Here is an 18,663-nt window from a genome sequence, read left to right as displayed (position 1 = left end):
TAGAAAAGAATGCGCAATTTCAAAATACGGGAACTATATACCCGTTCATTACAGCCGAGTTCTACTGTGTATCGATATATCTGCATTTAATATCGGATAATCATTTTGATGTAAGCACGAAAGGAAAAACATCGACTAGGCACTGTTAAGCTGCATTGATCACCTTGTTGCGCTGTTATATGCCGCTCATAAATTCAAATAAATGTTAAATGATACTGTTACTTTCCAAACAACAGAGTTTACTCATTTTGTATTGTTGCAATGACTGTTAAGAAACATACAGCATGTGTTAGTGGTAACTTTTAACAGTAGGCACTGTTAACTGACTCAATTGCTTAGTGTTGCTGTTAAGCTGCTTCTAAAATAATGAAAATAAATGCACGAGTGTGTTGGTGCGTTGTGTTGCGTGCGGACACTGAAAAATCAAAGCAATATATTTTGTTTTAAATAAATATAAACTGAAATAAATAATGGATCGTACATTCCACGAAGGATGGCTTATAAAATCGCCGCCCTCAAAACGAATTTGGCGTGCTGTAAGTTTATTGACCCATACAAATGCAGTAACAAAGTATTTTGTGTTGCTTTTGATGTAGCCTCAATGCAAATGGCAAATGTTCAGTGAAATGTGCAAAATGCAAACTGCAAGCAAAGCCTAGGGTAAAACAAAAGAAAAATCATAAACACCAACGGCAAACCACAGGGAAAGGCATTTAAAACATTCTTTTCCGCTACTTCTACACTGAGTCATGCAAAGAAACGCACTAGTGACATTTTTTTGTACAATTACGCTCGGTATACATTTTCAGTGTTTGTATGTGTGTGCATGAGCGTGAATGTGATTGTGTATGTGCTTGTGTATGTGATCATTTGTTTGTGTTGTGTGTCCGATAATCATTTTTAATTCATTAATAAGCGGCTGACGGACGGGTTGGGCATGGGCTGCATGGCAGATGAAATCGAGTAGTTGTTGCCGTTCTTGTTGTTGCTGTTGCAAATGCCTGACGAAGTGATTGAAAAGCAAAACAAGCAAAAATAATAATAAAAAAAAACCGCAAGCGAATTGTTTAGTTGTTTTTGCTGCAAATTTGTAAACTGTGAATGAGCTATTTTCAATAGCTGCGCTTGTGTATGTGTATGCCTGTGCATGTGTGTGCTGCGTGTGTGTGTATGCTTATGCTTGCGCCTTCTAGGCGTGGGAAAACATTTTGTGAGGCTGCCCTCAAAGTTTACGGTTAATTAAATGTTTACCCTGCGCTAACCGTTAAGCGCCTCTAGCGGTGTTGTTAAGATATTAAATTACAACAGTTGAGCAACTGTTGCACGTTTGATCAACATTTTACTCCCAAGTAGAAAGTGTAGCCCCAAGCACAACAAAAAATGGAGAAAAAAAAAAAAAAAACAAGAACACTAACGAGGCATATAAATACGTATGCATATGTAGCTTGGAATACCCTAGACGCCAATTTGTATAGGTTTGTATAGATTTCAACTTAAAGATTTTAGGTGGATAAAACCCCATATTAGAGAGAGAGAGAGAGAGAGAGAGAGAGAGAGAGAGAGAGAGAGAGAGAGAGAGAGAGCACTGCTGCTAGTAAGCAAGAAAGAAGCATTTATAATGTGGAAATAAAAGAGAGCAAGATCAGCCATCGATCGAGGCAGGCTCTCTGCTCAGAGGTCTTGTGTGATAAAGTTGGGGTGAGCCTGTCTTACGCATTGTTGCTGTTCTTACAACTAACAGTTCTATATGTTTTCTACTAGAAGGAAAGGCGAATGTATGAGAACACAGGGAATCTCATAGCCATTCACTGCTGACTAGTGCAAGCCTGTTATGTATGTATGTATGCACATATTTATGTATTTATGTACAGCTGTGGCATGTAAATAAAGATGTGTGTGTATGTGTGTATGTGTGTGTAAACGATAAGCCACACAGCACGCACAAAAACAATGACGCACTTGTTGCTATTGTATTTGGGTTGCATTGTTATTAAGGCACGAGCCTTATATAGAGGGACTCAACGTCCTATTCAATCCCTGCCCTATGCCAATTTGTATGCCAAGAAAATTAGTTGCCTATGACTATTGTTATTGCTAATTTCTTCTTCGTCGATTCTGTTACGCCTTGGGGTGCCAATTTCTCCGTGCCCCACCTATGTGTGTGTGTGTGAATGTGTTTGTATTTGTGTTTATTGTTTATAATTGAATTAAGCGTGAAATTGTGCAGACAACAATGCAAATTTGTCTGGCCAAATTCATGAAACAAAAACAAAAAAAAAACAAACTCCAAGTATATTATGTTAATAAAAGTGCGAATACTCTTTGTTCGGTAATATATGGACGATATATGTTATAATAAATGTATAATGAATAAACATATATTATCACATACTCTTTATAATCATATAGTGAATCATATTGTTTTCCCATATTTCCGCTGCCAAGCATAATAAATAACTATACTAATTCTTGACTCATGTCTGAGTGCGAACATGCCGATCGAGCATGCATATGTATGTACATAGATATAGGGTATAAGTTATACGCATTTTCCTGTCTTGATCTTGTTATTTTTTGCCATTAATTGGCATTGGTCCAGTTTTGTCGATCAAGGCAATTCCATGAATTTTAACTTAATTCCAAATTATTATATAAACGCTTATAGAATATCTGACAGCTATGTGTCTATGTGTATCAGAGACTTCTCGAGAGATTTATTGTCAAATTATAGTTGAATTGATAACTAAAGAGTTTTTATCAAAGTGTTATTAAACATTATTAACTTGTAGTGCAAAGACAATTAGTTTTTTCGGCTGTTTTTTTTATTAGAAAACTTAGCACGTTCCAAGCAAATGAAATGAGCGTGACAGAGTGTACTTCCGACCTTTGAATTATTTGCTTTGATTACACGTTTTGACTAGATGCATGTATATTTTTACTTATAGTCATTCATTTTACTTTATTTATGAAAAGACCTCTTAAACACCTTTTTGTTTAAGCCCTGGTTAGAAGAGATCAGTTCCGCTTAACCACATACCTTTGTGGTAGTGCTATGTGGCAATGCTCGAGGGTGTGAGCTGCTGATTACTCAAGAAAATGGCAATGTAAATATTCGCGGAAAATTAACCAGCGACGTCAGCAGCGACGTCGGCTGCACAGCAAGTGGCGCTTACTCATCAATGCTGATAGCTGCTGCAGTTGCTTCAAGCTTATCGTCGTCATATCCAGCATATGTATATTAGCTGTCAGACTGACCGTTCGACTGTCTGACTAGCTGTCCGACTGCCCGACCGCCCACTGGCCGCACCCCTGCTGCTTCTCGATTGCTTATCTGACGTGCGTTAGTTAAACTAAAACTTGTTGCTTTGGCTTTGTTTGTATTTTCACAGCGCTGGCGTCGGCGCTGGTTCACGCTGAAACAGGGCGAGATACCGGAGCAGTTTTGCCTCGAATACTATACGGATCAGCAGTGCCGCAAGCTGAAGGGTGTTATCGATTTGGATCAATGCGAGCAAGTTGACTGCGGCCTGCGCTTGGAGAATCGCAAGCAAAAGTTTCAGTATATGTTCGACATTAAGACGCCGAAGCGCACATATTACTTGGCTGCCGAGACCGAGGCAAGCATGCGCGACTGGGTGAACTGCATCTGTCAGGTGTGCCATCTGCATGACACGAAGCAATCCAATGATTTGCCACTGGGCGCCACAGCATCATCAACGGCAGCAGCAGCCGCTGCCGCTGCAGCAGCTGGTGAGTGTCAATTGAATCTAATAACTGGTCCACAGCTCACTTTCACCTGGCCAATTTCTTCCTTTCACTGCAGACGGGAATCGCAGCGCGCAGCAGCATACCAGTTCGAGCGGCGCCCTGAGCAACTCCACACAAAACACAACAACCACTTCGTTGCACTCCTCGGCTGGCACCACCACGGCCAATTCACTGCTGCGCCGGCCCGCGGTCATTGATCAGCAGCCGCAGAGCTCGAACAACAACTCCGACTCGGTCTACGTGAATACGGACTACAACAATCGCGAAACGTTGCTCTGCGATGCCCACTTTGATCAGCAACAGTTGCTCTCGGCGGCACAGCAACAGCCGCCACCGTCGCCCGCAACGGCGCTCTATTTGAATCAGAGCGCATTGATTCAAGCGCAGGCTCAAGCGCAAGAGCAACAACAACAGCAACAACAGCAACAACAGCTGCAACAGGCACAGGCACAGGCTGCAGCACGTCTCGCCATCAACTCGAATGGCGTGGTACGTAAGCTGCCCGAGCATCTGGTCTTAAATCAACAAACACTGGCTGACGCCATATCCCAGCAGCAGGGCAGCAGCGTACAGGCATCGCCGGCGCTGAGCACCGCCTCGGGCCCTTATATACCCATTAGTGAATGCTTTACGGGCAGTCCGAAATTTTTAATGGATAGCCAGGCGAATGCGGCGGCTGCTCTCAACAATTTGGATCCGAAATTCTATGATACGCCGCGCAGTCACAACAACATTGGCCTCAACTTAACCAACGATCAATCCTATTCACCCAAAATTACCAACTGCAGTCTGGTGAGCTCATGCAGAGTCGGAAAACATGTGGACATTTTGTTAAAGTGATTGTATTTTCTATTGCAGCAACCGCTGGCAAATACCAGTGGGAAACAGCGCAGTCAACGCTCTGACTCGGACTCTGAGAGCGTTTTTACAGACGACGATGAATGGGCGCATCCGTTGCCGCTACGTGAGAATGTTGGTAAGCAATAAAAACAAAAAAAACAAATACTTAAAAATATACAATTTAAATTAATAAATTGTTCATTTTTAGATCGCAGCACACGTCCTTCGGATAGCTCTATAGAGAACGAATCCTTTGTGTTAACCTTCAAGCAGCGCTTCTCCAAAATGCCAGAAGATGGAGCTGCCTTGACGCCGACAGCCGCTGCCAAGCATGCCAAGCAGCTGGCTGCCCTACCGGCCACAGCAGCCGATGGCGCTGGCGAACATCATACGCTGGAGCGACTGGCCAAGGTGCTGAAGAACAAAAATAATCTTATACTGGACTTTAAGGACAACGAAAAGTAAATCGAACTCTGAGACAAATTGGAACCAATTTTAATATTCCAAATTTTATAGATTACAACGCGATTTGCCGCAGCTGTCGGACACGGAGAACACATCGCCCGCGATTGTGGCCGCAAATGCCAGGCACGCGAATTCCTCGTTGATCGAAGAGAGCTATGACATTCCCCGCTCCCATCAGTTGCCCTATTGCAATGTGGGTCAACTGTTGGGCGACCGGCCGGTGACCAGTCCGCACAATAGCAATCCCATAGCTGCTTCCACGCCCAATCTGATGGCCGATATGGGAAACCAGGGGCTGCCATCGGCGGCGACGACAACTACGGCAACGGCAACAACAACGGCGGTCAATTCGCCAACCAGTGCACGCACGCTGCCGCGCCAGCATTGCTATACGAATGCCGCGCCCACTCGCATGGAGGGCAATGTGTTTCGCTATGATTTCATTGAACAAGCCGACTGCCCGCCTGTTAATCGCAAGCTAAAGCCTAAGGTATCCAATGCACCGCTGGAGGCAACGCACAAGAGTATTGTCGAGGACAAGCCACCCGAGGAATTTCCTGCCAAGCCGCCAGTGGGCGCCATGGAGCAGCTGAGCAGCAAGCTGAGCGCCACCAAGCTGCAATCCAGCGCGCCGCCCAGTGTGGATCGTAAATGCAAACCCAATGCTTTTAAGGTATGGGTTACTATAGTTGCTCTAATCGATTCTTGTTAATTTGGAATTATATTTCGTAATCTCTTGCAGTTGGGCTCCTCGGCTACCATGTCGCCGTCAACGCGTCGCTCGTCGGGCGCGCCGCTGTCGATGGTGCTGCCGCATGAAACGGATGTTCATTCGCCGGCAGCTGTTGGCTATTTCCATGAGACGCGTACTCTGCCACGCCAGCAGCATCGCCAGCATCCCAACAGCCCCGGCAGCCAATCGGTGCAGCATCAGCGCACAGCCTCTGCGGCAGCAGCGATGACCTCGACATCAGCCGCAGCAGCAGCAGCCGCTCAAGCGGCAGCGAACTTCAAGCAAATCCAACAACAACAACAACAACAGCCGCAGCAGCAGCCTCAGGAGCACAAGCTACAGTACTTTGATCTGGATGTCACCAACAAGCCGCAACTGCTCAATCGTCAGAGCATGAGCGTCGGCAATCTGTACTCCCAAGGTAAAGCTGCTCTGAGTCAACCGGCGCGCCTAGGCGCTAGCGATGCGGCTGCTGTACGGGCGCCGGTGCAAAGCGGCGTCGTTTACAACTTTGTGGACTTTGTCAAGACGGAGGCGTTCAAGCGCATACGCGAGGAGCGCAACAAGGAGAGCAGTGACAACAATAACAAATGAGCTGGGCGCACGCTTCCAAAATCCATGACTCACTCATTTTTTTTTGTATAATGTGCAATGGCGTCATGCGAAACTCTGATGTAGTGCCTACAAATGCTGTCTGAACAGTGCAAATTCTAAGTGGCTTTCATATTCTCACACCCATACGCATATACATCCATATCGATATCCATATACATATACATACATATTGATTACATCTAGCCAAATAAGTTAGTTATCGTAAGTTGTATTGTGCCCTTAGCACCGCTTCGTGTGCTTTTTAAAATGCTGCTGTGCATCTGTCTGTAAAGATGGTTTTCATGTCATTTCAATGTGCTTCCAATTTTCCAAATCAATGCATGTTCTAACCCCCCTTAAGTGCTATTTTATATATGTACACACACTCACACATACACACAGATACATAAACTATTTATACACACCGCGAATTTTGTATGGTAACAATTTATATACAATTTATACTAAGTGTAAGTGTAACTCGTGTGCGACACAAGCTGTTGCTTGATATTGTGCTTTAATAAAAACAACATTTATAGAATTATTTTCAACATTTTGTATTTTCAATTGATGTACCCCCTTCTGAGGTCCACAATACACCCCCACAACAAAGTCAGAAACTCTGCAAGCATTATTTGAAATGTTGCTAGCGCAACAGTCGAATTTGTGTAGCAACCATTTGGAAGTTTTTCGAAACTAGGCAACAATGAACTTAGTTACACATTTAACTTATTTAATTACCAGCTAGCATTACAAAAAATATTTTCAGTACAGTACAGATTTCGACAGATATCATATATATCTAAATATTTATATTTTTTTTTAATGCGCAATAACGAGGCAATTTCTTAAAGACTAAAGTCATGTCGCTGGTCTATATAACACATCACAATGAGAATATTATGGACATGGAGCGCGCTCCGGAGAAGCCACCCGAAGGGGAGCCAGTAGTCCATGGTAGGTTGAGAGCAAGGTGAGTTGTATTGAAGGGATATGTAATTTACGCCTCCTGTCCCACTCCTCTCCAGAAACATCCGCTAAGGCAGCTATAGTGGCCAAAGAGCGACGCGATCGTCTGGATATGGAGCACAAGAAGCATGCCGTTATAATGCTCAAGGGAGGCGTCCGTTTGCTCACCGATGCCAAGAAGGCACATCATCGCACCATGGGCTGTGCCAATGTGCCGCTCGATCCGCCGTGCGCCTTCTTGCGCAAGAATCAGGGCATCAAGTGGCGTCGCGAGAATCTACATGTCTGCCCCAAGGGCGGCAACATGCCACCTCTGCCGCCGATGGGCAAGAAGATTAAGAAGCCGGACATGGTGCCCAATTTTGTGAAGCGTAATATGATTTGTGCCGCTAACACCGTGCGCTGTCCGCCACCGCCACGCTATGTGGACACGCCCACTGGCACTCGGCAGAATTTATTGAATTCGGGCATGGTGCCGCAGTATGTGTGCCGCAAGGACTTTGGCAAGGTGCCCGTTTACATACAGAAGACCAAGGAGATGCTCAAGGAGGCACACCTTGTCTGCTGCAAGGAGCGAGCTCGTCTCATGGAGTTGTGTGGCGGTATGAAGCCATCGGAATCATTGGCCGCCATAACTCAGCCAGTGCGCACCGATGGTGGACCACCTGAGATGCCCGGCATGCGCATCATGGATCAGGAGGAGCGCAATGAAATACTTGTGGGTCTGCGCGCCCATCTGAATGAGATGACCAAGACTTATCAGTCGATGCCCTTGCTGATCGACAGCGAGAACAAGCGCCAGCGTAAGGGCAAGCTGGAGTGTGACTTGCGCCAGCTCGAGCAGGACATGCTGCTGCTGGAGACCAGTCCCATTATCTATGTTTCACTGTATTAAGTTACGTTGCTTAATTACGCTAACGAGCACTTATAATCTAAGTTCGAATAAAAATTTAACAGGCACATTTTAAGTTTCAAGCCCATATCAAAGCAGTCAAGCTTCAACTAACTTTAATTGAAGCTTGCGGCATTGATTTGGTGTTGAAATTTAGAAGGCACTGTTCAAGTTTATGCATCCAATAACTCCAAGTCGTAGCTACCATGACAGTAGGGACACAGTAGCGTGCTGCCGGGCGGGTACAGCTCAAGAAGCAGCTGCTTTTCCAGCAAAACCTGACGTCCACAGAGCGTGCAGTAGTGACGTTCCAGCGTAGGACTCAGCTGGGGGAGTATAAAATCGATTAGTGTTGAATAAATTTTAAATAAATTAAGCCAGACGTGCACCTGCATATAGGAGATCGCGCATAGAAGGTTTGGATCCTCCATTGTTATCTGTATCTCCTTCATATTGAGCTTCACCTGCAGCTGCTCAAAGTACTCCTCCGTTTCAACAAGAAGCGCACTCTTGGTAGCCACATGTGACGCTTTATCACCCAGGAGCTGCTGCTTTAGCTGCTGTCGAATTCGTTCACTGGCTGCCAGTTGACACTGCGCTGACTGCCGCTGGAATGCTGTCAGCTCCTTTTGCTCGCTCAAGTATTGAAGACGCAGTCGCATATGTGTCAGCTCAATCATGTTCAACAGAAGGTGAAATTCCTGTTCGATTTGCTCGAGGAGATATGGATTGCGTTGATCACGCTGTATTGTAATTATAGCGTCCAAGACGTGGTACTTGAGCTGTAGCTGCTGCAGCCGTGTCTCTGTGGCCACATTCTCAAAGGCGAAGCCTTCGATTGGCGCATAGCTGAGATACTCATCCAGCTTGGTCCTTTGATAGATATCCAAACGTACTTCCACCAACAGATCCTTATAGCTGTTCATGGACACAGTAGGCGTGAGGCAGCGATCTAGCTGTGCCAATGCATTGCTTTCTTCTATTCTGCACACTTGTGCGTTTACCAGATTACGGCGTATTGCCTTGTTTAACAGAGACTCTTTGTTGTGGGTGGAGAGGATGGTAATGAGGTTCTTGTTGGGACTGCACCATAGGCCTATTGGCAGTTTGTTCTCCGCATCGTCGATGTTGACCGAGCGTATGCTTGTGCTCAGCTGGCCGGGCTTGTGGCTGAGCTCGACCAGGCAAAGCTGTCCGCGTGCGGTGACCAAAGCGTATTTATTGTTCGCGACGGCGCAGAAACCTTTTGATTAGGAGAGGAGTATTAAAAGTCTAGAGAGGTACATCATAAGCAAGATGGTGTTCACCTGTGATCTTCATGCCACCTACGTGCAGCCGGGTCTCCAACCACTTGCCACTTGCCTGCCTCGGCATGCACCAGATGAGCAAATGCGCTGCCTTGCAGCAGGCTATATAATAGCAATCTCTTGTCGGACAGTGCGTAATCGCAGCCTGTTGCAGGCCCAGGTGATCCGGGCGCAGCCAAAGAGTCTTGACCAAGCATAGACCCTCTCCCTCGGTCGCACTGAATCTGTAGAGATGCACTAGACCATTGTTGTCGCTCACAAGCAGCAGATCCTCGTAGCTCTGCATAAAGCAAATGCGTCCGAGAAGTGTCTGCAGTTCACTATGGACCAAAATCGTGGATGCATTGTTGCATAAAGTCAACGTCCAAATGCTGCCGGCAGCTGTGCCCAGGACGAGTCCATATTTTCCGGCTTCTACTGGTCGCCAAGCGAGCATGGTTATCCAACTGCGATCCATGTATGCCTGATAGTGTCGAAATGTCTTGATCATTGCAGCTGGAACTTCATATGGGGGTTGCAGTTTGTCCCGAAGAGTGGCGACCACATCGAGACCATTCTGGTAGTTTTTCCAAACACCTTGCTCTGTCGGCTTAGTCAACAAATGTAGTGCACCATAGCTGTTCAAGGTGGCCATTAGCATTTGCCCATCGGGCAACAGGTGGTCGGCCAGCTTGGCGGCAATGCGATTGGGCACGGGCACATCCTGTGAATAGATTGCTGTGTACACGGAATCCAGACTGATGTGTTGCTGCTCCAGCACATTGCAGCTTTCGTAGATAGACTGGAGATTCACCTGTTCCGCTAGCAGGTCCAGTGGTCGTATTTTGTTTTCACATTTCCAGCTGGTCACGACATACGGAAAGGGCAGGTGATGGCTTAGCTTGCAGCTTAATTCGAGAGTAACTAGCTCCGCCTTGGAGCCCATCAACGATATACAATTGCCATCGTTTGTATATGATACAAAATCATGGACTAAATTCTGTCTGAGCTCATATTTACATAGCACTTGACAAGGCAGAGCTGTTTAATAAAAGCGAAGGTATATATTAAGTAAATACACTAAAAAGACAACCAAAGTCTTCATTTGCAATTTTTATACTTTTTCAGTTAAAATACATATATTTACTACTCTTTAGTTCTTCCATTCAGTACAATTTTCACACGTTTGCCGGCCGATGCAAGCGCAGACGCGTACAGAGCGAGCAAAACAAAAAAGCGCGAATCTCACATGTCACTCGTCTAGACATTTTGTTACATACACAGCCACACCATTCCCACACACACACTCGCATTAACATTGTAAACTTTTTATTTTGCTCAAATTTACTCACCTTTGCCATCGCTAGCGTTTGCTTCAGTAGCTTTCTTCATTTCAAAGCGAATGGAACACCTCGAAAAAGCTAACCGCAATGTCAGCTAAGAATGGCGTTGAAATGGTTAAAAAAGTAGCCGAATTTATTTCCAAAGGCACGAGTTTTGATCGCGTCACGCAAATGGTAAGTGCCAGCCGAAAAATTTGTGTAAGGAAACAACGGGGAAAAAGCAACGCACCGGACTAATCAGCTGAAACTTTGTTTCGATAAATTATGTGAGCAAGACTATCGATAACGCGCTGCATTTGAATGTTTCAGGTTAAAATAACGAGTGGCGGTGAAGGGCGATGCGTCGGCGAATTTACGGTGGCAGCTGAGCATTTAAATCGCTTGGGCTCCTTGCACGGTGGTTTAACGGCCACCATACTAGATAATGTAACTACATACGCACTAATGTCCAAGGGCTCTCATCCCGGCGTTACCTCTAGTCTAAGTGTGAGCTATGTATCTGCGGCCAGACCAGGAGATGTTATAGAGGTGGATGCGAACACTCTGCATTCTGGACGCAAAATGGCATACATTGAGTGTGTGCTGCGCAATAAAGCGGATGGCAAGATCATTGCAAAAGGTGGACAAACCAAATACGTTGATTTCAACACAGAGTCAAGCAAATGAATGTAATCAGTTGTAAAACTAAATAAATAAGAGATAACTCAATTAGTTGAGCTCGTTCTAATGACGTCAGTCATGCAAATGAGATGAGCTGCTTCATCTGTTGAATGTGGAGAGCCATGAACTATCGATAGTCTGCAGCGCAAAAACCCTCCTCTCTAGAGCTTATTGTTATGATTGTTTTTATTTGCTATCCACACGTTTCGTAACAACACAAATATGGGCACACGCAAAAAAGGCTTGGAATTTGCTAAGCATATATCTGAGATTATAGCCAAAGCGACAGGATTTGAACGGCACTTGGAAAAGGTTGGTTGGCTGTGTAAGCGTTGGACTTGATCAATTTTAATGGAGTCAATCATTTGTTAGGTAAAAATATTGGATGGCGGCGATGGAATTTGCAAAGCAGAATTTACAGTTGCTCCAGAACATATAAACAAAGCTGGGGGATTGCACGGCGGCTATACGGCAACTTTAGTGGATATGATAACGACGTATGCGCTAATGTCAAAGCCCTGTCATCCCGGCGTCTCGGTAGACATTAATGTTAGCTATCTTAAAACGGCTCGGGTGGGCGATGAGGTGCTCATAGAGGCAAATTTAGTCCGGGCTGGAAAATCGCTTGCTTTCATCGACTGCCAGTTGCGGCACAAAAAGGACAACTCAGTGATAGCCAAGGGGACGCACACCAAATACGTGAACTTTCAGTAGATAATTTGTGCTAAGTTTTGATACTGTGCTTTATTGTTTACACGTGTAGCAGTAAATATTTAGTTAATTTGTTTAATTAATTGCTTGTGACTCTCTGTGCGTTATGGTTAAGAGTGAAAGACGGCTGCCATTTGATAAATTCTATCAATTTTGTGAGCGTTTAAGATAAAAGTCGTTTAAATTTGGTTTCTATGTTTAATCTCAAATGGAAGCCGTCTTTTAGTGTTAATGTGGCTACTAAGTTTAAGAGGGGCGTTGATTAATTGTTAAGTCGATATGCAAATAGCTGTCTCAATTGTTCAGCTTCTTTTTGGTTGGCATTGTGGGACAGTGCGGGCAGCAGGCCTCTGGCGGTGTCAGAGGTTCAATGCCAGGCGGGCAGCTGACCTCGCCGCACTGTTGGCGCAGGCAGTTCACCTGGCCATGGAAACAATTGCACTTGGTGCACACATCCGGCGTCCAGACCTCGTTGTTCAAGCGCGTGGTGCCCTTGTCATCCACGCAGTGGCTTCGTTTGGGCTTCATCACCGTTGGCTGAGGAGGAGCAGGAGCCACTGGCTCAGCTTCGACAGCATTGCAGGAGTCCTCCAGCTTGCGCAGTTTCTTATGCAGTTTTTTCAGCTCCTTTTGGAAGCTGCCAATTAGATCCTCCAAGCCGCTAACACGCTCCTCGTTCACCTCGTACAGCGCCTCCAATGAGCTGTCGTAGCTCTCGGCTGTGGAAACCTCTTGGTCGCTGGATACATCACGCTTCTGGCGCTGGCTACGCTTGGTGTAGGTCTGTGGCACAAATGTGTCGAAGAGCGCTGGCTGATTGTTGCAAGTGGCGCACTCCTGCCACAGATACAGATTGATGCCGGGTATGTCCTCGCATGACTTATAGCCTCCCTGATGCTTGGCCAGTATGAAGACGTTCTCCGTTACCTGATCGAAATTGTCGCCTACATCGCAGAGCACGCGTCCCAGATTGGCCTGCTTAATCTGCACCAGCTGCTCGGGCTGGAAGACACTCGGATTCTCATAGTAGAAGCGATCGCCATCCCGCAGCCGTCGGAACTGCTCCACCAGCAGACATTGGAAGAGTGGGCCCACCTTGCCGCCCTCCACCTGATCCTCGAGTATGCCGCCCAGCCAGACATCAATGTTATCCGGATGACCATAGAGTTCAGCCAGCTTCTTTCGTATATCCGCATTGGTGATCTCACCAGCCAGATCCTCAAAGTCCGTGGCCACGCTCATATTGCAGAATTTCCGATAGACATTATAGCCGGGAATGCCATGATCTCTGCCACGTTGTATGTTGATCGCCGCCAAATCGAGGGCCACAGCGTGCGCCGTCTGGAAGAGTTTCTCCGTCAGCTCCGTGTTCAGATTCTGGTCGGGTAGTTTGAGCTTGGCGGGCACAGCGAGCATGCCGCGCATCAACGGATCCACGCCACCTTCATAGGCCAAGCGCCATGGAGCAAAGAAGGCCTTGTGGAGCTGCAGATGTCCCTGCGGTATGGGCTGGAAGCTGGAGTTCAAGCGATGCAGTATGGGATTGATGATGGTGTGGCCAAAGCGCAGAGCAGCCGTGGCGAACTCATTGGCTATGCTCGGATTCACCTGGGGATTGTAGCCACGATATTCACCCAACATGGACATTCCACTCTCGCCAATGATCAGGGGCAGCCACTGCTTGAACGTGATGTGCTGCATCTGAGCGCCCACAATCTTGCGCGACTCCTGGTACAACGTGTCGCCATCCCAGTGGGGATTGATCTCGCCCAGCTTGCGGGCAATGCGATTGTGCTCGCGCATCCAAATGGTATGCATGGCCAGCAGACCCACCTGCTCGTTGACTCGAATGTCTCCGGACACGAAGCAGTTCATCTGGTTCTCGTCCAGATTGCGGCGACAGTCCATGCCATCCTGTGGCGCAGCAAAGGGCAGCATGTCCTTCTGTTTGGGGAAGTGAACGCCGACGCGGAGCAGACCCTCGTCGGAGCTGAGGTTGCGCAGCTCCTGGGCGAAGGCCGTATTGTAGCCATACACCTGGGAGGCGTCTATGTAGGCTGTCAGCTGGTTGATCTGCTCCCGATGCTGAACGCTGTCGAAGAAGACGGAGGTCATACCGGAACCGCAGATGGCGCTGGACCGCACCACATCGATGCAGCGACGATTCTTGACGCGCGGATCATTCGGTGGCACCTCGATCGGATAGCAGGGTGGCGCCATTTCACAGGTCTTCTTGCAATCGACACCATCCCAGCTTTCGGAGCTAACTGAAGGTATGGCGTGATCCAGATCGTGGTCCAGGAACTGACCCCACTGCATGACCATGTGAGTGATGCGGGCATCGGGCGTTATTTCCTTTGTAGCCACCAGCGAGGTGGACACCAGACGAGCACTGGGCTTGGGATGGCCCGCATACTTCAGGCCCTTGGTCCAGCCCACGGGCATGCTGAAGCCGTTCTCGTAGATGGGCGGAGCGAGGCGTCTGAAGGCAGTCAGAGAAGCGCCCCACGTGGGATGCATCAGATTGTTGCAAGTGCCCTCGATGCTGCGATATTTCGAATGGAAGCACATGTCCGTGCAGTTGGGCATCTCGCGATGCTCCATGCAGCCGGACAGCTCAGCCACCAGGTGCAAATGTTCCCGCGATAGCAGATCCCTGAACTCGTACTGCTCGCTCTCCATGGTCAGATTATCGCCCTGCTGCACATGCTTCCTGATGTTGACCAGCGTGCGCTCATAGATCTCTGCGGCACGCGCCAGCTGCCTGGCCTGGCCGGTGGGGAACCGGAAAACGCGCAACAGCTCGCCATAGTTGGGCGGCGCACGTGTCGAGCGATTGGAGAAGAGCATATCCAGGGTGTTATTGATGGCCATGTCGATTTCCTTGGCCGCCTCGGCGAAGGCAATGCGCACATAACGATCTCCAGGTGCCAGATCCACATTGTTCCTATAAGAGGGAAGAGAAGAGATGAAATGTGATTACAGGAAGTAGAGAAGGTCAAAGGAAATGGAGAGAAGAAGACGCCAGAGAGAGGAAACAAAAAAGAGACAAGACATAAATACGAATTAGCTTGTTATCTCAGCAAGAACTTAATCAAGACTGATGATAATATGCAAAAGTTTTAGTTGCTTGAAAAGTTGCCACCAAATTCCATAATTAATATTTAAAAAGAAATAGCTCGACTTTTCACAGTTACAGCACGCTCTACTCCCTGTTCCATACTTTAATTGCAATTAATTTTGCCAAGCATCGGAGGTGGCTTAAAACGTCGTTGTCTAATAAAAAGCCAGAAGCAAAGTTTACTTATTTTTAATTTTTATTTTTATTTCTATTTTCTTGCTTTTTTTTCAAGTTTTATGTTGAGCTGCTCTTCGGCCAGCGGCAGTCGCTGACTTGGCAACGAGCGAAATTATGCCACACTCAGTTGGTTTTTTTTTTTGTTGCTCGTTGTTACAGCAAGGAAAATCCGCGCCAAGCTCTGCGCGGGAGGCATTAACAACAATTCATTCCACAACATTCTATGTGGCGTTGGCCGTCGCCGTTGAAGGAATTTCCCTTTTGGAAAGTTTCACTGTGTAAACTTTGCCATTGTCGGCGTGGTAGGTAATAACTTAACGACCATAATACACCCTGTTGCACCACAGCCACTGCTCAGTGCTTACCACTATCAACTATCGCACTACAGCGACTAAATGGCAACCACTGCCAGCCAACAGCAACAACAACTACACTTACTCGCAACTACATTTTGCCTCTCTCTCACCCGCACAGAGACTCTATGTGTCTCTGTGTGCCTTTCTCTGTTCTCTGCCACAGCCATTTTTGTGGCTGCGCTTTTTCTGGCATGCCGGCGCTTTTGTGATTCCCTAACTTTTCGAATCATGCAGCGAATATGTCATGCAGCTGAGCATCTGAATATTTAAAGTGTAAAAAAAGTTGTTCATGTAACAAATTTCTGATAAACAAACGACTTTGTTGACAACTGTGTTTATTCGATCATTCAAATTAGCTTTTGACACGCAGCGATTAGTGCTGCCAATCACTCTGTCACCAGGCTATGCAGTTGTTCCTTTAATCTGCTTGGCTTGCTGATCACGTTCAGCCATTCTGTTATGCATCAACAAGGCTCGCCCAACTCACTATTAAAAGGCTTTCAAAGTTGGCTCTGTTACTTTAAAGTAAATTAACAGCCCTCTGTTAACATCAGATTCTCGACTTTTTCATGCTTTTTCATGTTATATTTCGAATTTAACGGGCCGAATGGCTTGCTAAGAAAGGGTGGGCTGTCTGTTCGTTACGCTGCAAATTAAAGTGCTGGCAAAAATAAATGGAATTGAAAGGCGTGCAGAAATAATTTCTGCTCTCATTTAGTAAATATTTAAGTCAAATAAATAAATAATATTGAAGGCTTAAAACTGTGCCACTGCATTATAGAGCATATTACGAGTCGCATGTCTGGCTTACATTCATGAGTCTTTTCTTGGATTTTCGCCTACTATATGCCTGGGTGTATGTGTGCCACATGCTGTGGCAATGGCAACGTATTTCCGTGGCCAGCATTCCCGCCAACACCTACGTCTCCAGCAGACCGGCAGGCAGTAACAGGATAAGCTTTTGTTTTACGCCAGCATTACCCACAACTTGGGCGGATTTCAGTAGCTGCTGCTCCGGTGGCTTCTGCTGCTCCTGCTGCAGCAGCTGCCTTTTGCCATTGTTGTTGCTGCTACTGCTGCAGGCATTCAGCGGTTTTTGCCTCACTTTTTGTTTTTGGCTTCGGCGACGTTCGCAGCAAGCATATTCCGTTAGCCATTCTGGGTCTGTGACTCAGCATAGTTTTTCACTTTTAACGTTTTGCGTTTTCTTCTTTTTGCTCTCCCTCTTCCTTCATCTCTTTTTTTTGTTTTCAATTTTGCAGCCTCCTTTGCTGCGGTCTAGTGACTGAGGTTTGCCCCAGCGTAATGAGTAAAGTTTCTAATGCTGCTGGCGCAACAACGTAAGCGGCTGCCATACACACACATGCACGCACACGCACACACAGCTGGCATTAAATGATGCGTACACAGAGCCTGCGCTGACTCATAGACGGAAGCAGGTCATATGGAAGAGCCAGAAAGATTGCTCCTTTGGTTCCTTTGGCTGCTTCGGTTGCTGCCTTTGCTTTTTGCATTATGCATTTAAAAATTTTGTGCTGCGTAAGCAAAACGCCTTTCGGTTAGCTGCTTGGTTCGATGCGGCCGAGAGATTTGTGGCCTTGGCTTTTGGTTTACCTATGGCTTGTGCGGCTTTTGCTTTATCATTGCCAGCGCGCAAATTGATTTACGTTGCACCAAAGACTCTCAACAATTCCATCTTGAATCCCCAAAAAAGCGAAGCCCACAAAATGAACCAAATTGCAAGTGACAGAAGAGAGAGGGAGAGAGAGAGAGAAGGAGAGAGAGTGAGAGTGGGTAAATGGAGAGAGAGAGAGACAGAGAGAGAGAAAGAGACGTAGAGTCGTCCCATGAACAACTTGTCAACTCAATTTCAATTTGGGCAATTTGGACAACTTGTGCGGCTGTCTCAGCCTCTAAGAACTAGACTCCGACTCTCCTCGTTCTCTTTCTTTCTCTCCATCTACCTCCCATGCCGTGTGCATGTCCTTCTGTCCGTTTGTCACGTTTTCTTGTAGTGTGTTGGCACGTTTGGCCAGGCTGCCAACTGGCACAGGCAAGTTTTTGTGCTTTCGTTGTCGCCGCCTTTTGATGTCTTTTAGTGCATATTTTATATGCAGTTTAGCCAGCAGCACAGTGGGCCGCAACTCAAAGAAACAGCATCAATAGTTGATGAACTTTCCACGATCCCCCCAAGCGTGTGCCCTAATCTGTGCAATTTTAGTTTTAGCCGCGCCGCTCAGGGCATAAAACCAGCCAACGATTTTATATCATTGTTAGCCGAGGGCGGTTTGGCAGGTTTTGGGTGGAAGATGAACATTTTTAAATTAAAAGTTTCCTTGCTTGAAGTTTACTATATTACGATGTCTTCCTTATTTTGGCGAAAATCTGAAGAGCAAATAACTAAATCTAAATCTCTACAGTCTGTGAGAAAGTACTACAGTGGCGCCATCTTGCGGCGAGTGTAAGTACTTATCGAACTGTCCTATGGAAATGAAATCAGAATAAACCTATTAGAGGAGCCTAAGTAGCTATCTGTCTATCTCTCTCTCACTCACTCACTCACTCACTCACTCACTCACTCACTCACTCACTCTCTCTCTCTCTCTCTCTGTCTCTCTCACACACTCTAGACACTTTATATGAATTCAAACTTGTGCCTAGGGATTTAAGTGGATCCATCTAAATAACAACTTTCATTTAATTACTTTTCTTGTTATATACTCAGCAGAGTTTATCATAAATTTATGT

At 46.3% G+C, this 18,663-nt stretch overlaps 7 protein-coding genes across 8 annotated transcripts in view; 4 read left to right on the top strand and 3 right to left on the bottom strand.

The window, feature by feature from the left end:
* Positions 1-18,529, bottom strand: part of kst (spectrin beta chain, non-erythrocytic 5 kst) — a 95,091-nt gene extending 76,562 nt beyond the window's left edge. Inside the window, exon 1 of the mRNA XM_089259863.1 lies at positions 18,507-18,529. The gene's annotated coding sequence lies outside the window, so the exon portion shown is untranslated. The remainder of the gene's footprint in view (positions 1-18,506) is intronic.
* On the top strand, positions 291-6,945 carry dos (daughter of sevenless). Its single transcript, XM_018102066.3, has 7 exons — positions 291-536; positions 3,390-3,750; positions 3,824-4,560; positions 4,627-4,744; positions 4,817-5,069; positions 5,125-5,746; positions 5,816-6,945. The coding sequence occupies exons 1-7, from the start codon at positions 471-473 to the stop codon at positions 6,398-6,400; spliced, it is 2,742 nt and encodes a 913-aa protein (XP_017957555.1). The 5' UTR covers positions 291-470; the 3' UTR covers positions 6,401-6,945.
* On the top strand, positions 7,057-8,449 carry LOC108652052 (enkurin). The gene is made up of 2 exons (XM_018102067.3): positions 7,057-7,357; positions 7,429-8,449. Exons 1-2 carry the CDS (start codon positions 7,264-7,266, stop codon positions 8,262-8,264), a joined length of 930 nt encoding a protein of 309 aa, XP_017957556.1. The 5' UTR covers positions 7,057-7,263; the 3' UTR covers positions 8,265-8,449.
* On the bottom strand, positions 7,253-11,028 carry LOC108650117 (uncharacterized). Of its 2 annotated transcripts, none has more exons than XM_018099235.3 (4): positions 10,900-11,028; positions 9,569-10,588; positions 8,651-9,504; positions 7,253-8,587 (listed from the first exon to the last, which is right to left on the bottom strand). In XM_018099235.3, the coding sequence occupies exons 1-4, from the start codon at positions 10,937-10,939 to the stop codon at positions 8,435-8,437; spliced, it is 2,067 nt and encodes a 688-aa protein (XP_017954724.2). In that variant the 5' UTR covers positions 10,940-11,028; the 3' UTR covers positions 7,253-8,434. The 2 variants fall into 2 exon arrangements, with proteins under 2 accessions (XP_017954724.2, XP_030240220.1); XM_030384360.2 differs by lacking the exon at positions 10,900-11,028 and adding an exon at positions 10,695-10,769.
* LOC108652053 (acyl-coenzyme A thioesterase 13) lies at positions 10,794-11,864 on the top strand. The gene is made up of 2 exons (XM_018102068.3): positions 10,794-11,064; positions 11,200-11,864. The coding sequence occupies exons 1-2, from the start codon at positions 10,978-10,980 to the stop codon at positions 11,554-11,556; spliced, it is 444 nt and encodes a 147-aa protein (XP_017957557.1). The 5' UTR covers positions 10,794-10,977; the 3' UTR covers positions 11,557-11,864.
* Positions 11,717-12,344, top strand: LOC108652055 (acyl-coenzyme A thioesterase 13). Its single transcript, XM_018102069.3, has 2 exons — positions 11,717-11,862; positions 11,923-12,344. Exons 1-2 carry the CDS (start codon positions 11,773-11,775, stop codon positions 12,262-12,264), a joined length of 432 nt encoding a protein of 143 aa, XP_017957558.1. The 5' UTR covers positions 11,717-11,772; the 3' UTR covers positions 12,265-12,344.
* Positions 12,269-18,663, bottom strand: part of Pxn (Peroxidasin) — a 32,226-nt gene continuing 25,831 nt past the window's right edge. The window contains exon 9 of the mRNA XM_018102064.3: positions 12,269-15,208. Coding sequence (XP_017957553.1) covers positions 12,556-15,208 — 2,653 coding nt within the window. The 3' untranslated portion in view covers positions 12,269-12,555. The remainder of the gene's footprint in view (positions 15,209-18,663) is intronic.

Source organism: Drosophila navojoa, chromosome 4 (genome assembly GCF_054131105.1).
Source record: "Drosophila navojoa isolate 15081-1374.11 chromosome 4, UAZ_NAV_1.0, whole genome shotgun sequence".
Taxonomy (NCBI): domain Eukaryota; kingdom Metazoa; phylum Arthropoda; class Insecta; order Diptera; family Drosophilidae; genus Drosophila; species Drosophila navojoa.
This window is presented reverse-complemented; position numbering and strand designations above follow the sequence as displayed.

Excerpts from the sequence above, each read along its gene's own strand:
- dos (XM_018102066.3), top strand. The coding sequence starts at position 471 with ATGGATCGTACATTCCACGAAGGATGGCTTATAAAATCGCCGCCCTCA. Across the intron at positions 4,561-4,626 it reads AAATTACCAACTGCAGTCTG|CAACCGCTGGCAAATACCAG; the intron begins GTGAGCTCATGC and ends TTTCTATTGCAG. Across the intron at positions 5,747-5,815 it reads GCAAACCCAATGCTTTTAAG|TTGGGCTCCTCGGCTACCAT; the intron begins GTATGGGTTACT and ends AATCTCTTGCAG.
- LOC108652052 (XM_018102067.3), top strand. The coding sequence starts at position 7,264 with ATGTCGCTGGTCTATATAACACATCACAATGAGAATATTATGGACATG. Across the intron at positions 7,358-7,428 it reads AGGGGAGCCAGTAGTCCATG|AAACATCCGCTAAGGCAGCT; the intron begins GTAGGTTGAGAG and ends ACTCCTCTCCAG.
- LOC108650117 (XM_018099235.3), bottom strand. The coding sequence starts at position 10,939 with ATGAAGAAAGCTACTGAAGCAAACGCTAGCGATGGCAAAG. Across the intron at positions 10,589-10,899 it reads AAACGCTAGCGATGGCAAAG|CTCTGCCTTGTCAAGTGCTA; the intron begins GTGAGTAAATTT and ends TTTATTAAACAG. Across the intron at positions 9,505-9,568 it reads AGGTGGCATGAAGATCACAG|GTTTCTGCGCCGTCGCGAAC; the intron begins GTGAACACCATC and ends CCTAATCAAAAG.
- LOC108652053 (XM_018102068.3), top strand. The coding sequence starts at position 10,978 with ATGTCAGCTAAGAATGGCGTTGAAATGGTTAAAAAAGTAGCCGAATTT. Across the intron at positions 11,065-11,199 it reads TTGATCGCGTCACGCAAATG|GTTAAAATAACGAGTGGCGG; the intron begins GTAAGTGCCAGC and ends TGAATGTTTCAG.
- LOC108652055 (XM_018102069.3), top strand. The coding sequence starts at position 11,773 with ATGGGCACACGCAAAAAAGGCTTGGAATTTGCTAAGCATATATCTGAG. Across the intron at positions 11,863-11,922 it reads TTGAACGGCACTTGGAAAAG|GTAAAAATATTGGATGGCGG; the intron begins GTTGGTTGGCTG and ends ATCATTTGTTAG.